This window comes from Lepus europaeus, chromosome 3 (assembly GCF_033115175.1).
Source record: "Lepus europaeus isolate LE1 chromosome 3, mLepTim1.pri, whole genome shotgun sequence".
Taxonomy (NCBI): domain Eukaryota; kingdom Metazoa; phylum Chordata; class Mammalia; order Lagomorpha; family Leporidae; genus Lepus; species Lepus europaeus.
Genome location: NC_084829.1, coordinates 161,468,757 through 161,487,884, shown reverse-complemented (window position 1 = coordinate 161,487,884; position 19,128 = coordinate 161,468,757). Strand labels below are relative to the sequence as shown.

The following is a 19,128-nucleotide window of genomic DNA, read 5'->3' as shown; positions in this document are numbered from 1 at the left end:
GCAGGAAACCAGATCACCCAGAGATTGCTGAGATTCTGAAAGCACAAGTCCCATTAGTGAGACAACTCCTTTGTTGACAGTGGGTCTGCAGACTTGACTGCATGACCGGACTAAGGACCCGGATAACAGAAGGTCTATTCCAAAGATTCCAGTGTAGCTTACTAGCTTAACAGAATTTGCTAGAACACCGCAGCACCAGAAACGCTGCAAACTTCCCTACTGAGGAACTCGACAGTCAAACCAGCCCCCGCGCTGCGGACAGCTCCCTCTGGCTGCAAGGCGGGCAGACCGGGACACACCTGCATGCTCCTCAGGGTGTCAACTGTCTCCACCTTGGGCACCACTTTGACCGGCTGCGCCTCCCAGGCACCCCAGCGGTCATCAGCAGCGCGGGCCCGGGCGTTCTGCTTGCTGAGGAGCAGGTGGGCGTCGACGAGCGTGTCATCCGAGTCTTTGGAGCAGTCCTTCCCGGCCGCGGCGTTCAGCAGCTGCAGAATGAGAGTCTTCTCCCCGGCCAGCGCGTCCGGAACAAACACCTGCAAGCTCTCCAGCCCAGGAATCTGTACCTGCAGAAGGAACAACCTCAATGTCACGTCAGGAACACCGTGCAGGACAGAGACAGCTCCCTAAAGAAGCCGGCTCGGAAAAGGGCGCCGAGGGAGAGCGAGGAGACGCCGCGGGGACAGGACAGGCTGGGGAGAGGGCATCGTCCTCAGGGCATCTTCCTCCTTTTGTTTTCAACAACAAAGACAGACTCTGAGGGGTGCAGGCTGTAATGCTGACAGCGCAAAGGCAAGGGTGTTAGCACGGGTCCACTCGCAGCGCAAAGGCAAGGGTGTTAGCACGGGTCCACTCGCTCGCTCTCCCGGGGGAAGGAGCACAGCAAGGCTCTTGAAACCACGCCCAGGCTGACTGACATTTCCACCCACAACGTCCTCGTTCTCAACAGCCTCTCAAGGCGCGGAGTCAACAACCCAGGGGGGTGAAGACTGCGACTCAGAAAGCGCCCGACAACAGCCGGGCCGTGGCGGCACAGGCTCCGGCTGACTTCCGAGCCGCCCAGGAAAACAACCGCTGCTTAAGACAGTATCCTTCTACACACATCACTTGAGATCTATACACACACACACATATATAAAGAATGAAACTTTAACTAGCATGAGTATTCATTTATGTGCATTCTTAAGACAAAATACTAAGTATGCAAAACCCAGTTAAAGATTCCCTGAAACGCCATGGGACAGTCCTACAACGGAGACTCTCCAGACCCCTAAGAAACAGGGCGTCTGATTTAGAGCAAAGTGGGAAAGGCAGAGTGGTTACCTTCACATACTGCTTCGATTTCAGAACATCCAGGAGGTCTCTGACTGGGGCTGCAAGGACGAATTCTGCTGCTATCTCCAGGTCCTAGGATCACCAAGAAACTTCATTAGGGTTAGTGTACTTAAAAAAAAAAAAAAGGAAAAGAAAAATATTTCATCAGGATTTGTAAACTCACCTTTCTCAACATTTTAGCGAATCCCAGGGCTTTCGAAGCTCGTTCTCTGGCTTCGTGAAAGAGCTCCTTCAGCGCCCGGCTGATCTCAACCACGGACCTCCTGCCAAGTGAACAGAAGTCCAGTCAGGATGCAGGGTCCACACCACAGGTGCAAAGCAGTGAACATGGAAGGCAACGCAAATTCCAAATCACAGTAACAAACAAAGAGGTGTGCAGTGGGAGCGGCCAGCTGCTGAGACTGTGTCAGAACATCTGGAAGCTGCCTCCTGACCGACAGGCTCATAGGAAGTGCTTCTGTCCTTTCAGCAGGCACCTAACTGACCTTCCAGCACCAGCAGCTCAGCTGTCTGAAGATTTCATTATGATCGTTTCTTGGAGTTTAAGGTAAGTTCTTGACTCTCAGCTCATATTCTAACCACACACACTGCAGTCTGCTAAATGTTCAACAACTGCTCTCCCCACAAACACAGACTTCAGTGGGGCACGCCATTGTCTGGGGTGCAAACACTCCCATCACAGCCAAGGTCAAGGCAGCAGTCTGAGAGCACCAAGCAAGGTCAGTGCACAGTCGGTGGGGTGCACAGTCGGCTGAGCAAGGTCGGTGCACAGCCGGTGGGGTGCACAGTCGGCTGAGCAAGGTCAGTGCACAGTCGATGGGGTACACAGTCGGCTCCTAAGGCCGGGACAGGTCAGCTCCAGGCCTCCCTTTTAGGTTGACCCCTAGCAAACAGGAGCAGCACAGGAGCCACCTTCTAGTTCACCATCTTGAATGCGCGTGTGAATTAAGGATCCACCTACTAGCTCTCAAAATTGCAAGGCCTGAAGATTGAATCATCCCATTTCTTAGCTATCGGTACCTCTTTAACCTCGCCATGAAAACATCCCAGGGGTTCTGAACCCCAAACTTTCGATGGTCAGAGAACACATTTGAGTTCCGGAGAAGCCAGTTTCATCTGAGCATCTGCAAAGGCTGAACCGCGTGACACTGCTGCTGCATGGCCACAAAACGGCTGTCCGGCAGACACGCAGATGCCACAACAGACAGCAGTCTCACAAGGTCCGACCTAAGGAGCGTCTGGGTAGACACGGAGAAAACTCAACAGGTGAGCAAGCCATGCTCTAGTACACGTCACCTTGAAGCTCAATAGAAAAGGTAAGCTAATCGTAAAAACAGAGAGAATACACCGGTGTCATGAAAATGTGCTGATGCACTGCTTGCCACAGAGATTTTCAAGGACAGAAACACAATATTCAGTTGAAGACGTTCCAGAAAACAAGGATGGAGATAATTCCACTCGCTTTAGTCAACTTTATTCCTTCTCTAAAGGTACTATTTTTATTATATTAAATAAATTCTAAGTTCACAGAAAATCCTAAGTAAAAAATCATACAAAAAAACAAGATGGTAATGAATAAATTCTTCCAGTCCAATACAATCTGGTCTGAAAAAGGCTTGCCGAAAACTCATTGCCAAGAGCAAACCCACGTGAGCTAAGAAACGCAAGAGGAAGCCACGCACAGAACCCACCTGATTTCATCGGAAGCACTGCTGTCGTCAGCGCTGGTCCAGAATTCAGCACAGCTCTCCTGCAGGCCGAACTCCAAGAAGCTCCCTGTAGACTTCAGCAGCATTCCTGCAATGTCACTAAGGGAACAGCAATAACAAAAATAAAACAGAAGAAAAACTGTCCTTACTCATATCCCAATTCTAGAACGAGAAACTGAAAGGTTCAGCTACCACTTTAAGGGTTTGGGAAAAAAAAGTGAATTCCTTAAATGCAGCTTTCTTAAAATTTCCCTTACAATTAATTTTTATAGTCAATGAACACGAATTACTCTAAGTAGCTGATCCTTCTCACTGAATGCACAGTCAAAACAGGAGCGTCAAAATGTATCCCCAACGTGTAATCTAAACGAATGTATCAAAAATCCAGCAGCAGTCACCTGGCCCTCTGAGGCCCAGGGAAAGGAGCTGCGACCCAGTGTGACAGCAGCAGGCGTGGGGCGCAAGGCCAGAATCAGCTGTCCCACGAGAGCACACCCAGCTGAAGGCAGCTTGCACACCCAGCTGAAGGTGCGCTTTTGTGGCCAGAGAGCCTGCGATGGGCCTCGGAGGCCGATGCAGGATCTCCACAGGACAAGAAGGGGGCACTGAGACGCAGGCAGGGAAGAACACCAAAAACCATCCAGAGGCATAAAGATGTGCCAATCAGGATGCAAGTTTGCTGGAAAAGACGCCATCTGAAAGGAGCAGAGGGTAGTTATGCTGCAGTGGGCAGCAGAGAACTTGGAGAGTAAATCAAGGCCATGCACAGGCAAGAAGCCATGCCACTTCGCTGCATCAGAGGGAGGGCTTTAAAATGAGATGGGAACTGATCTGATTAGAAACATGCTTTTTAGGGGCTGGCGCCATGGCACACTAGGTTAATCCTCCGCCTGTGGCACCAGCATCCCATATGGGCGTCGGTTCTAGTCCCAGCTGCCCCTCTTCCAATCCGGCTCTCTGCTATGGCCTGGGAAGAGCAGTGGAGGATGGCCCAGTCCTTGGGCCCTGCACCCACATGGGAGACCAGGAGGAAGCACCTGGCTCATGGCTTCGGATCGCCACAGCTCTGCCCGTTGTGACCATCTGGGAAGTGAAACCGATGGAGGGAAGACCTTTCTCTCTGTCTCTTCCTCTCACTGTCTATAACTCTCCTCTCAAATAAATAAATAAAATCTTTTTAAAAAAGAAGAAAAAAGAAACATGCTTCTGAGAAGAATATTAGACAAGAAGCTCCAGGATAGAGTTATTCAACCGATCCTGAGAACCTGCTATGAGCTAAGGGGCAGTGAACAAAATGGATGCAGAAATACAAACAAAGGAGGAAACTAACTAATATTTCAGATATTGTAAGTGCTACTGAGAGGGAAAAAAGTTAAGGAGTACTCGTGGGTAGCAACTTCCATTTTAAATCTACGGAGAAGGTAACATTTGAGAGGAACCTGAGGAAGTAAGGAAATGAGTCATGAAAACAGCTGGGAAAAGAGCAGTCCAAGGAGAGGGGCCGGGGCACAGCCAGCCTGAGACACGGCCACAGCCCCCGGGCTGCAGAGCAAGCCCAGCAGAGGCCGGTGGGAGATGAGGACAAAGGCAGAGAAGTCAGAGGCGAAGGGTTCCAGGCCGCTGTTCAGGCACCCCAGAGGGGCAGGCACTGCAGCACTCGGAGGGAACGGCCCGGTGTGCACTGAACAAGCTCACGGAGCTGTGCTGGTGAGGACACAGGGTAAACGAGGTACAGAAGCAGCAGGACTGCTCGGAATGACACACAGCAGCAACCACAGCCTGGGAAGAGTGGCAGCACGGAGTGGGGAGCACAGGTCAGGTCCTGGGTGTGCCCGAGGTGAGGTGCCCGCGGCATGTGCACAACAGAGAAGTCAGGCTGGGCCCTGACACAGACGAACCCGGGGGCGGGGGCCGTCTCGGAAGCAGAAGGTGCTGCTCCGGCCCAGCAGATTAAATGCAGCAGAGTCCAGCACAGGGCAGTGGATGCAGCCATGAATGCACCTGGGAGCCCCTCGGAACAAGGAACAGGAGGGCAGAGGCCAGCACTGCGCCCCGGAGGGGACAAGGACAGGAGGCTAGCACTGCGCCCCGGAGGGGACAAGGACAGGAGGCCAGCACTGCGCCCCGGAGGGGACAAGGACAGGAGGACAGCAGAGGCCACCACTGCTCCCCCGGAGGGGACAAGGACAGGAGGACGGCAGAGGCCACCACTGCTCCCCCGGAGGGGACAAGGACAGGAGGCCAGCACTGCGCCCCGGAGGGGACAAGGACAGGAGGACGGCAGAGGCCACCACTGCTCCCCCGGAGGGGACAAGGACAGGAGGACAGCACTGTGCCCCGGAGGGGACAAGGACAGGAGGACAGCACTGTGCCCCGGAGGGGACAAGGACAGGAAGCCAGCACTGCGCCCTGGAGGGGACAAGGACAGGAGGCCAGCACTGCGCCCTGGAGGGGACAGGACAGGAGGCCAGCACTGCGCCCTGGAGGGGACAGGAGGGCAGAGGCCAGCACCGCGCCCCGGAGGGGACAGGACAGGAGGACGGCAGAGGCCAGCACTGCGCCCCGGAGGGGACAAGGACAGGAGGCCAGCACTGTGCCCCGGAGGGGACACGGACAGGAGGCCAGCACTGCTCCCCCGGAGGGGACAAGGACAGGAGGCCAGCACTGCGCCCTGGAGGGGACAGGAGGGCAGAGGCCAGCACCACGCCCCGGAGGGGACAGGACAGGAGGCCAGCACTGTGCCCCGGAGGGGACAAGGACAGGAGGCCAGCACTGCGCCCTGGAGGGGACAGGAGGGCAGAGGCCAGCACCGCGCCCCGGAGGGGACAGGACAGGAGGACGGCAGAGGCCAGCACTGTGCCCCGGAGGGGACAAGGACAGGAGGCCAGCACTGCGCCCTGGAGGGGACAGGGGGGCAGAGGCCAGCACCGCGCCCCGGAGGGGACAGGACAGGAGGACGGCAGAGGCCAGCACTGCGCCCCAGAGGGGACAAGGACAGGAGGCCAGCACTGCGCCCTGGAGGGGACAGGAGGGCAGAGGCCAGCACCGCGCCCTGGAGGGGACAGGACAGGAGGACGGCAGAGGCCAGCACTGCGCCCCGGAGGGGACAAGGACAGGAGGCCAGCACTGCCCCCCCAGAGGGGACAAGGACAGGAGGCCAGCACTGTGCCCCGGAGGGGACAAGGACAGGAGGCCAGCACTGCGCCCCGGAGGGAACCCGAAGCACAGGCACAGCTGCAGACAGAGACTGACAGGAGCAAGCACACGTGTGTGATGTCACAAAACATCAACCTGCAGGAAACTCACCGGCAGCCTTTAAAAAAAATGTCTTCAAAAAGGCTTGACAGGCTGGAAACGGAAAATGCAAACAGGAATTACAGGCAAAAAGGAATGATGGAAAAGTAAGGAGGGGAGAATACTGAAAACGGTAATGAATGCATTTTTGGAAAGACTACCTGGAACCATGAAGGTCAGGCCCGTAGCCTGGGAACTGCAGCCTGGAGACGGGGAGTTTGAAGCAAGAGCAGGCTCACCGCTCACCAAGAGTCAGGATATGGGAACAACCGGCAAGTAGCCAGAGAGGCAGATGCCTGGTTTTGAAATCTGAGCAAGGGACAGGGACTGGAAGAGTCAAAGGCAATGAGACGCTGAAGGGAGAAGCACACTACATGTGAAGGCTGAGGTCCTCCGGATGGGACACAAAGTAGGGCAAGACGCTGGGCTGGGTCCGAGGAAACAAAACGGCTGACGAGAAAATGGGACAAGGCAGTTCCAAGAGACATCAGCAGAACTTAAGACACAAGAGAAGGGCCTGGCTCTGAGTCAGAGCAAGGCAGGGCATGGAGGCCACCCCAAGGAGCCCTGAGAAACACCCAGGGTCCCTTGACCACGGCATTCGAGAGAACACGCCACCCTCCGAAGCACAGCCCGCCCTCTCCAGGATCCCCCGCTGTCCGCACTGCTGTGCAGTCACCACATGTTAACCAGCTCACAGATGCCGCCATTGGTCTCACGCTCCAAAAACAGTGTCAGTGAAACCACTACTTCCTAAGTTCTGAAAGTCACCACTAACCCTGAACCCAGTCTGCTCAACCTTTAATGGACTTCAATGTTTCTTATTATTTAAAGCAAACAAACAAACAAACAAACAGAAAGTGAACTCTAAGACAGGATTTCTCAAGTTCAAAATTAACATTTTGGGAGAAAAATTCTCAGTTGAGGGGACTGTCCAGGCCTCCACCCACTGAATGCTGGGAGCATTCTCCCCGCCATGACAATCAAAGGTGTTTCCAGATTCTCCTATGTATTTGCTACATATCACCAATGGGCAAAACCTCGGCTGGCTGGGAACCACTACTCAAAGCCTGGAGGAGAGCACAGGGCGTACGGAATGACTGTGCCTGCACCACTGGGTGCGCAATGCTGGGGGGGGAGCGTCCAGGCCCCACTGAGCCGCGAGGTCCCTACCAGAAGAGCTTGCCGGCCTGCGCCTCTCCTCCCCAGATGTACGGAGTGATTTCTTTGGTGAAATTCCATTCTTCTTCCAACAGGTTTTTTAAACTATGGGATGCTTGAGGTAACTGCTGTAGCATTTGGATCCAGCTTCTCATGTAATCAAAATACACCTTAAAATACAAAAGTTATAACGAGAGACATTTAGGAGTAGAATTCAGCAACTCCCAACGCTCACCTCGGTTAACAGGATAGTTACCAAGGCTGGCGACCCCGAGAAGCAAGACCCTTCCCCCTGCTCGCCAGCGTCTGAGGGAGGACTGGCTTCACAATGACAGAGTTAAAACACATTACCCACAACCCCTTCCAGTCTCCAAGGAAATAACCAGGATGTTCACAACACACAGAAAAGCGCAACAAAGTTTTCCTAAAGACCACAGTGCCACCTGGCAACTTTGATGACCACACCGTGAAATACATCTGCGAGCACTGTTCCCTCAAGGCCTCGGGTCAGGACTCGCGCCATCACTTACTTAGCTTGAAACAGCATCTTCCGTGCTGGGGGAGGCGAGCACGCTTCTCTCCACCGTCCCCTCCTGACGCTCAGGCTCCAGTGACAGACTATTTGTAAGGATTCTGACCTACAATCAGAACATCTGGGGGCTCTGCAGAGGAGCTGATGCCACCACAGCCCTGTCCCACCGCCCTCCTGCCCTGCACTGCGACCCTGAGAATGTACTGGTCAGGACGGTCTGCACCAGCCAGGGGTTCTTCTCGAGACAGTTCACAATGGCTGGATCACTGGCAGCCCTGCCCAGGACTCTCTTACTGAACAGGAGTCTGCACCGGGTAGAAGACACCAGGGTCACAGCCACTGTCCCGGGACGCGTGGCTGTGGACCACGCCCCTCGGCTGCACCACACTTGATGTCTTCAGGAGTCTGTATCTCAGTCCTTGCATCTCGGTTTCTTCCCCTGGCTCCACCGTACAGGTCAAGATTTGCAGTGACGTCTTTCCTGAGGTCCAGAGCTAACTTCCAGCGACAACAACTTTCCGCTCTTCTCCTCGGCTTAAGAGCACTTTCTGCCGCCGTAACACTGCAGGTCCTCCAGCTGCAGGCTGCCTGGAGTGGATCCGCAGGCCTGGGTCTCCTAACCAGGGCTGTGTGCAGATCCTTGGCTCTCTGGGCCTACCACCACAGGCCCAGGTGGAAGAAGGCCCTTCAGTGCCAGGCCCAGGGGCACCCTTTCACCATCCTGGACCCCCTCTCCCTGACGGCCCTCTCCAGGGCAGCTGTGATCTCCATGCCCAGGAGCAGAGTTGGTGTCCTCTTGCTTCCCATTGCTACCGCCAAGCCACTCTTGCACCTTCTTATTTTAAAAGAAAAACAAGGACTGACCCTGTCCCTTTAAGACGGTCATCTGCTGACTTCTGTTCCCCATCAGGCTTCAGACCTCACTTGGCGGGCTCTGGCCTCTGCCGACAGCGTCTCCTCTCCCCAGGCTCAACCGTCACGATGTGGGACCAGCATCAGGTGGGTGCCCACAGAGCACACCTCGGTGCCATTCCACGTGCCTCCTTCACCCCGAGTCCCCTCCACTTTGGCCCAGGTGCCATCTCAACACCCTGCATCGTCACACCTGCTCCGACCACAAATCCCAGTTCAAGCTCTCTGAGGCCGGAGCCCCCCTCCCCCGCAGCAGACGTGCTTAGCCACGGCATTGGACTCCAGCGACCTGATTCCTCCACTTTCTCCTGCTCACGACCCCCTTCCCCATCCAGCTGAGACCCCACAGGCATCCCTCACAGCAGCACTGGTGCTGCATGCGGAGGCCAGCCCCCTCCCACGCCCTGCCGGCCCGTGCCGCCCCACAGCTCGCCTGTCTGACGCACCTGTGCCGCACTGCAGCAGCTGAGGGCCACCGCAGGCCACTCCCCACGCACGCCTGCCTTCCAGGAGTCGCATCAGTGCGCCCTCTCAGGCTCCTGCTCTCCACCACCCCTACTTCCCCACTTTCCTCAGCCTGCCCACACCACCTTCACCCACTCGTGGCACAAGATCTCACCTCTCTTCACAAAGGACAGAGGCCTTCCACCTTCCTGACCCCACCGTGACACACTGCATTTCCTCCGTCTTTACCAGTCTCTACATGTGTGCCGGGACCAGCAGTCCCTGAAGTCTGAGATGCCTCACACGGTCCATTCCCTTCACCCTATGATGCCAATCCCACCGGCTGTCACAGGCCCATGTACAAACTGCTCCCCATCACCATGCACCTTGCCACACCAGCCGGATGCCAGCAGTCACTCTCCATGCTGCTCCCACATCCAACCCACCCGAGTCCCGCCCCATCACTCCCTCATCTCTCTGCAGTCTGCACCCTTCTGTCTGGAAACCCAGGGGCCTGCCCAAGCACTACTGCAGCCACTGCAAGTTGCGCCCCTGGAGCTGTCCTGGCCCACGCCGGCCCTGCTGCGCCTTCCAGGGCCCCTCCTGCGGCCGGAATCGGCCTCGCTGCGCCTTCCAGGGCCCCTCCTGCGGCCACACATCTGCCACCTCTATCAGAAAATGCTACTTTTCGTCTTACTCTTTTTGAAATCAAAAAGCAGAGAGGCTGAAGAATATTCTAACATGTATCACCTGGAGTGAGCAAACGGCAAATGATACTCTGTCATTTGCGCTCTTGGATAATTTTTCAACTAAAAAAAAAAGAAATCAGAAATTTAACTTCTTTGTTCTCCTCTCACTCCTCTCTCTCCTCTCTCCCAGAGGCAACAGGGACCAGGAATTGAGTAGGCTTCCTTCCAGCCTCCTTGCTCTTCAGAACAATCTTATGTGAACTTTGAGATAAACTCCAGGGCCCTTCCGCAGGGAAGCCTCCCTAACCATCCGCAAGCTCAGATCCAGCCTGGAGCCCACAGGACACCCTAACCTCCCAGCCTCCCAGCCTCCCAGCCTCCCGTGGCGGCAGCTTCCACCTGCTGAGTTCAGCATGTTCTCATTACCCAGCAGCCACTTCTCATGCTGGAGCCCGGCACCCAGCAGGTGCCTGTCTGGCACACGGGAGACGCCGGCAGATATCTGCAGAGGAACACCAGCTGCTCTCAGCTCTCGCGAGTCTTCCACGACGTCCCGTCTTGCTCACCATCTTCATTCCTTTTCAGGTGGCTTCCTATCAACGGCGCCACAGCCTACGCTGACGGTTGCCGTGGCTCTTTCTGGGGCAGGGCAGGGAAGTGAGCGCTCACAGCTGCCATGGACGACCGACGCCTCACCTGCTCGCCACACTCCCTCCCGACCTGACGCAGAAGCGCCTCGCTTCCCACTGCAGTGGACACTGCTCCATGGAGGCTCCTAAGTCAGACATTCTGCACCCAGCCTTGCCCGTCCCTGCCGCTCCTGCCACTGCACATCTGCCCAGCAACCCCAGGCCTGGCCGCCACTGATGGCCAGGGTCTGAGGGCCTGCAGCACTCGGGTAGCCCCAGGTCCCCTCACTTCAGTCTACTGATGGCCAGGGTCTGAGGGCCTGCAGCACTCGGGTAGCCCCCAGGCCCCCTCACTTCAGTCTACTGATGGCCAGGCTCTGAGGGCCTGCAGCACTCGGGTAGCCCCCAGGCCCCCTCACTTCAGTCTACTGATGGCCAGGCTCTGAGGGCCTGCAGCATTCGGGTAGCCCCCAGGCCCCCTCACTTCAGTCTACTGATGGCCAGGGTCTGAGGGCCTGCAGCACTCGGGTAGCCCCCAGACCCCCTCACTTCAGTCTACTGATAGCCAGGCTCTGAGGGCCTGCAGCACTCGGGTAGCCCCCAGGCCCCCTCACTTCAGTCTACATTGCAGGTGAGGAACTCTACCAGATTCTTTATGTGGGGGGCTGAAGGCGTGGATACCGTAGCCACTTCTCTTGTGAAAATGGAATTCTTTTCGTTGTTGTTTTTGCTGGAATTCACAAAGCGGGTGTGTGTGCCAAGCTCCCTTCCCAAGAGAAAAGTGGGGCACAGGGCACAACTTCAGACCACTGATGGTCTCCAGTCTCTTCAACGGTGCCATTACAGATCACAGCTCATGCACACAACTGACAGCTGAGCCAGGACCAAGTTCTCGGCATGTCTAAGATAACTAGCTCCGAGTGTGGGAGTTCACGTAACCAAGGCTCCCAGCGTTGTACAGGTGCATCAGTGCATGGAAACCAAACGACCAGGAAGGCACAGTTCCCTGGCCTGGTGCTCCTCACCCTCCTGCCACTGCTGTGCGGGAGAATAGGCACTGGGGTGCCTGTGGAAGGTCCTGGAAGGCAGTCTGGGGAGCAAAGCTGTCCTGCCTTCCTGAACTTCTGATTTGATCAGCACAAAGAAAGAAAATAGTTATTTGCTTGTTGCTTTTCACAGTAACTTCTTCATAATAAAGACTTTTCTGCCATAAGAAATACATGGTATTTCAAAATGCTACCCTTGTCCACACCCTGATCTCTCAAGCATTCTCCATAAATGTGAGAAAGTAATTCCAAGCTCATTAAAATTATTCTAGGAAAATGCCAACACTGCCAGTCCTGCTCCCCGGCACAGCTGCCCTTCTCTCCGTCCGCTACAGGGGCTGGCGAGCTCCCAGAATTCCCAGCAGGGAACAGGTCCTCAGTAAGAGGCAGGGGAACCTGCTCGTGTGTTCTGACAGGAAGGTCTGGACTTCGCAGGCAAGGTCTTTCCTGCCTTCTCTGCCATCCCAAAAGTGGGCTGGCTTCTGGGGGTGAGGATGAACGCACTCCCAAGGGAAAGCTGGCAGGAACTCTGTCATTCTCTCCATCATTTCAACAATGGGCACACGATGTGATCGGCTGTGCGTCTGCCCTACAGGCTCCACCAGGGCCCATCATATCCAGTAACACTCTCCAGACACTGTGGAGGACGAAAGATTTTCAAGTCACAGCCATGGCTCGGGAAGCTTTCAGACTGAATGGGAACACGTGAGAACACAGTCTGTGTTTAAATGTTGAACAGTACAGTTCTAACTGTAACTGCTAGGGGTTTAAAGAACATAGACATAAAAACTGGCAGACAAAGCTTTCTAGAGAAAACTAAAACCTGGAAGCAGGTCTTCTCTGTGCATATTTAATTATGCATTTATTTATTTGACAGAGAGACCCAACCGCCACTTGCCTCCCCAAATGCCTACTACGGCTAGGGCTGGGCTGGGGCCAAAGCTGGGAGACAGGAACCCAATCCAGGTTTACCAAGTGTGGCACAAGCCTAACCACATGAGCCATCACCACTGTGGCCGGAGAGATGCATTCGCAGCAAAGTGGGGTCAGGAGCCACAGCTGGGAATTAAGTCCAGGCAGGCCCATGTAGGTCACAGGTGTTTCAGATGTGGGGCCAAACACCTGCCTCTGAAGGCAGGCAGATGGCGGAGGAGGAGGAAGGGGCATTCCCAGCAGGAAGGGAGCGTGTGAGCAACAGTGCAGAGGCTGAAAAGCACAGGAGAAACACAATGTGTATGAGCAGACCAGGGGTCTCGCAGGGGAGCAAATGGAAACAGCCTGCCCTCCGAGTCAAGCCGCCCAGCAGCCTGCGATGGGCTGGGCTTCTCGGGGAACCCCTGACCCATCTAAGATTCAGCCTCCCTGGGGCCGGCGCAGTGGCACATCGGGTAAAGCTGCCGCCTGCAGCGCTGGCATCCCATACGGGTGCTGCTACAGATTCCAGCTGCTTTACCTCTGATCTAGCTCCCTGCTAATGTGCTTGGGAAAGTAGATGAAGACAGCCCACGTGCTTGGGCTCTTGCACCCATGTGGGGGACCTAGAAGAAGCTCCTGGCTCCTTCAGCCTGGCCTAGCACCAGCTGTTGTGGCCATTTGGGGAGTGAACCAGAGGATGGAAGACCTCTCTCTCCCTCTCTCTCTAATTCTGCCTTTCAAATAAATACATAAATCTTTTTAAAAAAGATCCAGCCTCCCAGTGGAAATCCACAGGCTAGATCAGGGGTTGCTTCTCAGCAAACGTCTCCCCAGCACTGAGTATATGGAGGTGGAAGCATCTACCAGGGCCAGTCCACACCACACAGTTTCCTGTTCTTCTTCACTTCTCCCAAGGCCACACACAGTTCAACAAAGCAGGAAGAGATTTTGATTCTCCTTCCAGGCCATTCTGCCGTAAGATGAACTATCCTACTACTAAGCAATGACACAAGTTAAGATCTGCCAACAATTCCCACCGAAGAGCCACTGAGGACAAACCCAGGATGGATTCAGGGAGCACAAGCAGCACTGTGGGAAGAGTCGGGTCACGGGCCGCACACGAGGGAGCCGGCCTCCCCTCTGCTCACCATCAGCATCTTGTGCAGGTCCTCCTCGAAGGCGTCGATGTTGCAGCCGGGCCTCTCCGGGTCGTGCAGCACCTCCTGCAGCATGAACTGGTAGTACTGCTTCATCAGGAGGCCTCCCTTCAGCACCTCCTTACACTCTCTCACCAGCTGCAAAGCAAGGGCACACGCTCTGTGAGCCGCACACCCTCCCCAGGGCGCCAGTCCGTGTCACACACTCCCACTCAAGCCCTCGGAAAACTCAGGGAGAGGGGACCCGGCCCCGGAAACCCTCCGACAGCTCCCAGGTTCCTCCTCAGTTCAGTGTTTGTGACTGCTGCAGCCTCAACTGAGAACAAACATGAAAACACAGGGATACGGTACTGCAGCCCGGACACACAGAACACCACAGGCAGCCAGCGCTCTGAGGAAACACAAACAAAGTGATGCTGGAGATAAACTCCATGGCAGGTCAGTCTGTCTACTATTTACATCCTGAGACGACAGAGAAGGGTCTCCTAATAAAACTGGTAAATTCTGACCAAAAACACAGTAACAACTCACATACCTACTTAGCACACAGCATGGAAGCCAAAGCAATAATTTAACATAATTTATATACTATAATTTGTGGCCCAGTCAATGATCAAAAAACTCTAGTAACTGTAAAAACAAGCAAACAAAGCTAAGCTTAATCTGATGAAATTAGAGATCAAAGAAGCAAAATAAAAAGGATACAGGCCAGGACAGAGTGGCTGAGAGTCTCAGGGCACTGAAGCAAACGCCTGCCAACCAGGACCGCTGTCCCCAGCAAAGCCACCCTGCAGACACAGCAGAGAAAGACTCCCACACAAACACAAATCAGAAGGTGCAAAGCCCACTGACGAGAGAGCCGAGAAGTAACTCACACGTCTTCAGCCAACTGATCCTCCACAAAGGTGCTGGGAACACACTGGAAAAGGGACAGTCTTCACAATCAGCGGTGCCGGGAAAACTGGACATCCACATGCAGAAGACAGACACCACACTACAACCCCCAACCTTTCACCACATGTGAAACTCAACACAGAAGAGATTGAAGACCTAACGTAGGACCTGCACCTGCACGACTACTAAAACAGGGGGGATGCTTCACGGCACTGGAATAGACAAGGATTTTATGCTGAGACCTCAAAAGCACAGGAAAGAAGAAAAATAAAAAGACAAAGGTGATTTCATCACACTAGAAAGCTTCTTCTGCACAACAACGGAGCCAATCAACACAGTGAAGACAACTGACAGGGAGAAACGACACATCCCATGCATCTGAGAAGGGATTAATAACCAGACTACACAAGGAATCAACAGCACACGAACAACTAATCCAATTTAAAAATGGGCAACAGACCTAAATACACACTTTTCAAAGAGACATACAAATACCCAGGTACATGAAAGAGCACTCAATATCACTACTGGGTGCACATCCAAACGAAATAAACTCACTTGGCACTCCCATGTTTACTGCAGCACTACTCACAGTATCTAACAAATGGAAACCATCTACGTGCCTATCAATTTGATGAAGAAAGAAACTGTAACACATATGTACAGTGAAATACTCTTCGGCCATAAAAAGGAGAAAATCCTGCCGTGTGCAACAACACGGAGGGCCCCGTGGTGTTAAACAGTATTAGCCAGGCAAAGAAAGGTAAGCACTGCATGATCTCACTCACATCTAGAATCTCGAAACACAACTCACAGAAGTTGACAGCAGAATGCAGGTACCAGAGGCTGGCGAGAACAGGAGGGAAGAATGGCAGGAGCCACAAGTTACAGCCAGACGGGAAAACGAGCCTGGTAGTCCATTACACGGCAGGGTGACCAGCCGTAACAGTAGCATCCTATACGTATGCCTTTCAAAGCTAGTCAGGAAGGTTTTGAATGTTTTCACCAAAAAAATAGGTAAGTGTTTAACGAGACAGCTGTAAGTTTATCTTGAACACTGTGCAATGTACACATGTGTTGAGACATGATGCTGTACCAACTAAATATGTACAAGTTTCATGTGTCAGTTTAAAATTAAAATTAAAAAATGATGGCCAGAATTGCAATATATAGGTCCAGTAAGTCACAGTACAAAAGAGGGACGAGGGCTGGAAAGAGATGACCTGTAAAGCCCCTGCCATCCGTCACAGGCAGAATCCAGAGCCAGCTCTCAAATTCCAACTAACAGAGGCTACAGCACAAGACTCAGTCACATTCACCTTCAAACGCGTTAGCCAGGACAGCTGCTGATGGGAACGTCGACTGGTCAAACTTCCCAGAATCTAAGTCTGTGATGCACCTACTCACTGTTACGTATTACACTCAGGAAACAGACGTGACCTAAAACTTACCTATAAAGACTTACCCTGATATTATTTGAAACAATGGGAATTAACTAAATAAATGATGATACATCTATACAGCAGAGCACTACTGCAGGCTTTAAATTCTTGTTCCGAAAAGCATTTAAAGAAAGGGGGACAGTCACAGGCACACACACACTTACCTACATGTGGAGGAGGAACATGTGTGCAGGAAAATGAAACACAGAAAAACACCAAAATGTTAGAGGGGCTATCTCTGAGTGGCAGGATACTATGATGATTTTCATTTTTGTTTGTATCATTTTCTGTACTTGTTAAATTTTCTAAAATACACATGGATTGCTTTTATAAAGACAAAATATAAACATGTCGGGGCTGGCGCTGTGGCGCAGTGGGTTAATGCCCTGGCCTAAAGCGCTGGCATCCCATATGGGCGTTGGTTCTAGGCCTGGCTGCTCCTCTTCCGATCCAGCTCTCTGCTATGGCCTGGGAAAGCAGTAGAAGATGGCCCAAGTCCTTAGGCCCCTGCACCCATGTGGGAAACCTGGAAGAAGCTCCTGGCTCCTGGCTTCAGATCGGCACAGCTCAAGCCACTGCAGCCATCTGGGGAGTGAACCAGCGGGTGGAAGATTCTCTCTCTCTCTCTCTCTCTCTCTGCGTAACTCTGGCTTTCAAATAAATAAATAAATCTTAAAAAAAAAAAAAAAGAAATATAAATATGTGACAAGCAAGTTCTGGCAATAGTTAAGCCACTGAAGAGCGTTCAGTTCAGATTATGGACATAAATTCACACGCTGAAGAGGTCATGTACACACTTTTAAATGAGCTCTAGATGTACTTAAATCAAAATTTCTATTTTTGTTTTATTCTAGCAATGCTACATTAATACTACCTAAGCATCAGACATCATAGCAGCCCTACTGGCAGAAAGTAAAGCCTGCTTTGTTTTCCCAGGCTGTACTTCTGAAGCTTTTGTTTGGTAAGAAAGGGAGTTAAGAAATATTTTACCACAGAGTCCTAGATACCTGCTACAATACAGAGGACAAGCTGAAAGCCTACGTACAGTGGACAGCAAGACAAGAACCAGAAGTAAGACGGTAAGGAGGAGGCAGAACAATGGGGAAGAGCGCTGGTCTGCTGGGTGCAGACTGCAGGAATACAAATGAGCTGAGTCCACTGGTCACTGTTCTACACCTGACCACATGCATGCACTCACATGCATACCCACCAACCACACACATGCAGGAGTACATAGCATGCATGTGTACAGGTGTTTGCACATACATGTACATATGCGCACATGCCTAATGACACACATAAATACACACACACACAAGTGCACACAGAGACAGGGACACATACCTAACCCCACATACATGCCCACACCTCTCATCACACACCCCCGTAAACACACATACACAAATCCAATAGGTACATGGGAGCACACCTAAATACACACACACAGGAGTGCACAGACAGGCACACATACCTAACCCCACATACATGCCCACACCTCTCATCACACACCCCCGTAAACACACATACACAAATCCAATGTGCATTTACCATGTGACCTGTCCACCTGTCTTTCCTTCACCTGTGCTCACCTGGGCTCAGAGCCAAATGCTCCTGGCTCTTCAATCCCCAGGCGATGGATATTCTACAAAAATGCACACCAACTTTCCTTTTGCATGGACATGAGCTGAAGAATTTAATTCTGCAGAGTGGACGTCAGCAGGTTGCCACCACAGAGGCTCTGTGGTATCCACCCCTGCAGACACAAGTGCTCTGGCCATCCCTCTGCTGCCCCTGGGACGTCAGTGCCCGTAAGACCCCATCCAGAACCAACAGCAACCAAGAACTCAGATGTTGTCACTACTGATGAAACCACCGACCGCTGAGCAGCGGGAAGTCCAATCACCTCCCGTCAGCGTGCCTCAGACATGTGTCTGCCTCCACGTACGTGAAGCAGAACACAACTTGAACTCCACCTCTTAGAAATGAACGTTAGGCTCCCAGTCTTGGAAGACTGATATGAGGGAGACAGGGCCACGTCACCATCTTGTCTTTATCCTTTCTTAGAACAGGGAAGCAGACAGCAAAGGCTGGCCCACATTCTTCCCTTCGAGGACAAAAGAACACTCAAAACTGCCATGGAAAGAAAACGCTGGCGTACGGTTTGCGACCGTCAGGGCAGAGTCACCAGGACGGACCCCGAGCCTGCGGTGGCAGGCCCGGCCACACACCTGCTTGATGCTGAGCAGGGACGGCTCCCCGGCGGGCCTCTGCTCCAGCCTCAGCTTGAGGCACTCGTGGATGACGTCCAGCAGCACTCGGCACAGGACCAGGAAGGCGGGCTCGAAGGAGGGCAGGTCCATGGCCCTCAGCTCTTCCCAGGACACGGCGCTGCTCTTCTGCTCCGCGGACGGCGGCGTGCTGGACAGCTGCACGTAATCGGAACCCCACATGGGATCCGGGAATTCAGAAAACTACAACGGAAATCCAACATGCAAAGATTAAAGGAGCACACAGGACAGCGTTCTCACACTGGGGTCATGAACAAGTATTCTCTTACACTCCTTATATAATACCAAATTCCCAGACACATTAACTGCCTGAAAGGACAAATCTACAAAATGCTAGCTGCATGAGAAAAGAGTCTTTACATTCAACATTTTCAACAAAAATTCTAGGAGTGTTAAAGAACTGTAACAAGAACTGAAGCCAAATGGCAATCCTTTTACCCAAAAAGTATGGTAGCAAAAGAAAAGAACCATGTTCACTCTCAACAGTTGTGCAACATGCTTAAACTGATCCGAACATTGTATGTAAGTCTATGTACAGTACCACCCACAACTTTCTGTAGATAAAAAAAAAAAAAAAAAAACGGAATTATTAAAATCAGGTTAACAGCTCATCCTAAGTAGCCACATATGTGACCACAAAAACTGGTGGGTGCAGCCCGTTCTCACCACTTGTTCCTGAGC

General features: G+C 52.9%; 1 protein-coding gene across 3 annotated transcripts in view; it reads right to left on the bottom strand.

Moving 5' to 3' along the window:
• MAP3K4 (mitogen-activated protein kinase kinase kinase 4) overlaps positions 1 to 19,128 on the bottom strand; it is a 131,778-nt gene that overhangs the window by 30,946 nt on the left and 81,704 nt on the right. For all 3 annotated transcript variants that reach the window (XM_062187011.1, XM_062187009.1, XM_062187010.1), the window contains exons 4-10: positions 18,388 to 18,630; positions 13,815 to 13,961; positions 7,512 to 7,669; positions 3,027 to 3,143; positions 1,499 to 1,598; positions 1,324 to 1,407; positions 300 to 566 (exon numbers count right to left, since the gene is read on the bottom strand). In XM_062187011.1, the coding sequence (XP_062042995.1) occupies positions 300 to 566; positions 1,324 to 1,407; positions 1,499 to 1,598; positions 3,027 to 3,143; positions 7,512 to 7,669; positions 13,815 to 13,961; positions 18,388 to 18,630 (1,116 nt within the window). The remainder of the gene's footprint in view (positions 1 to 299; positions 567 to 1,323; positions 1,408 to 1,498; positions 1,599 to 3,026; positions 3,144 to 7,511; positions 7,670 to 13,814; positions 13,962 to 18,387; positions 18,631 to 19,128) is intronic.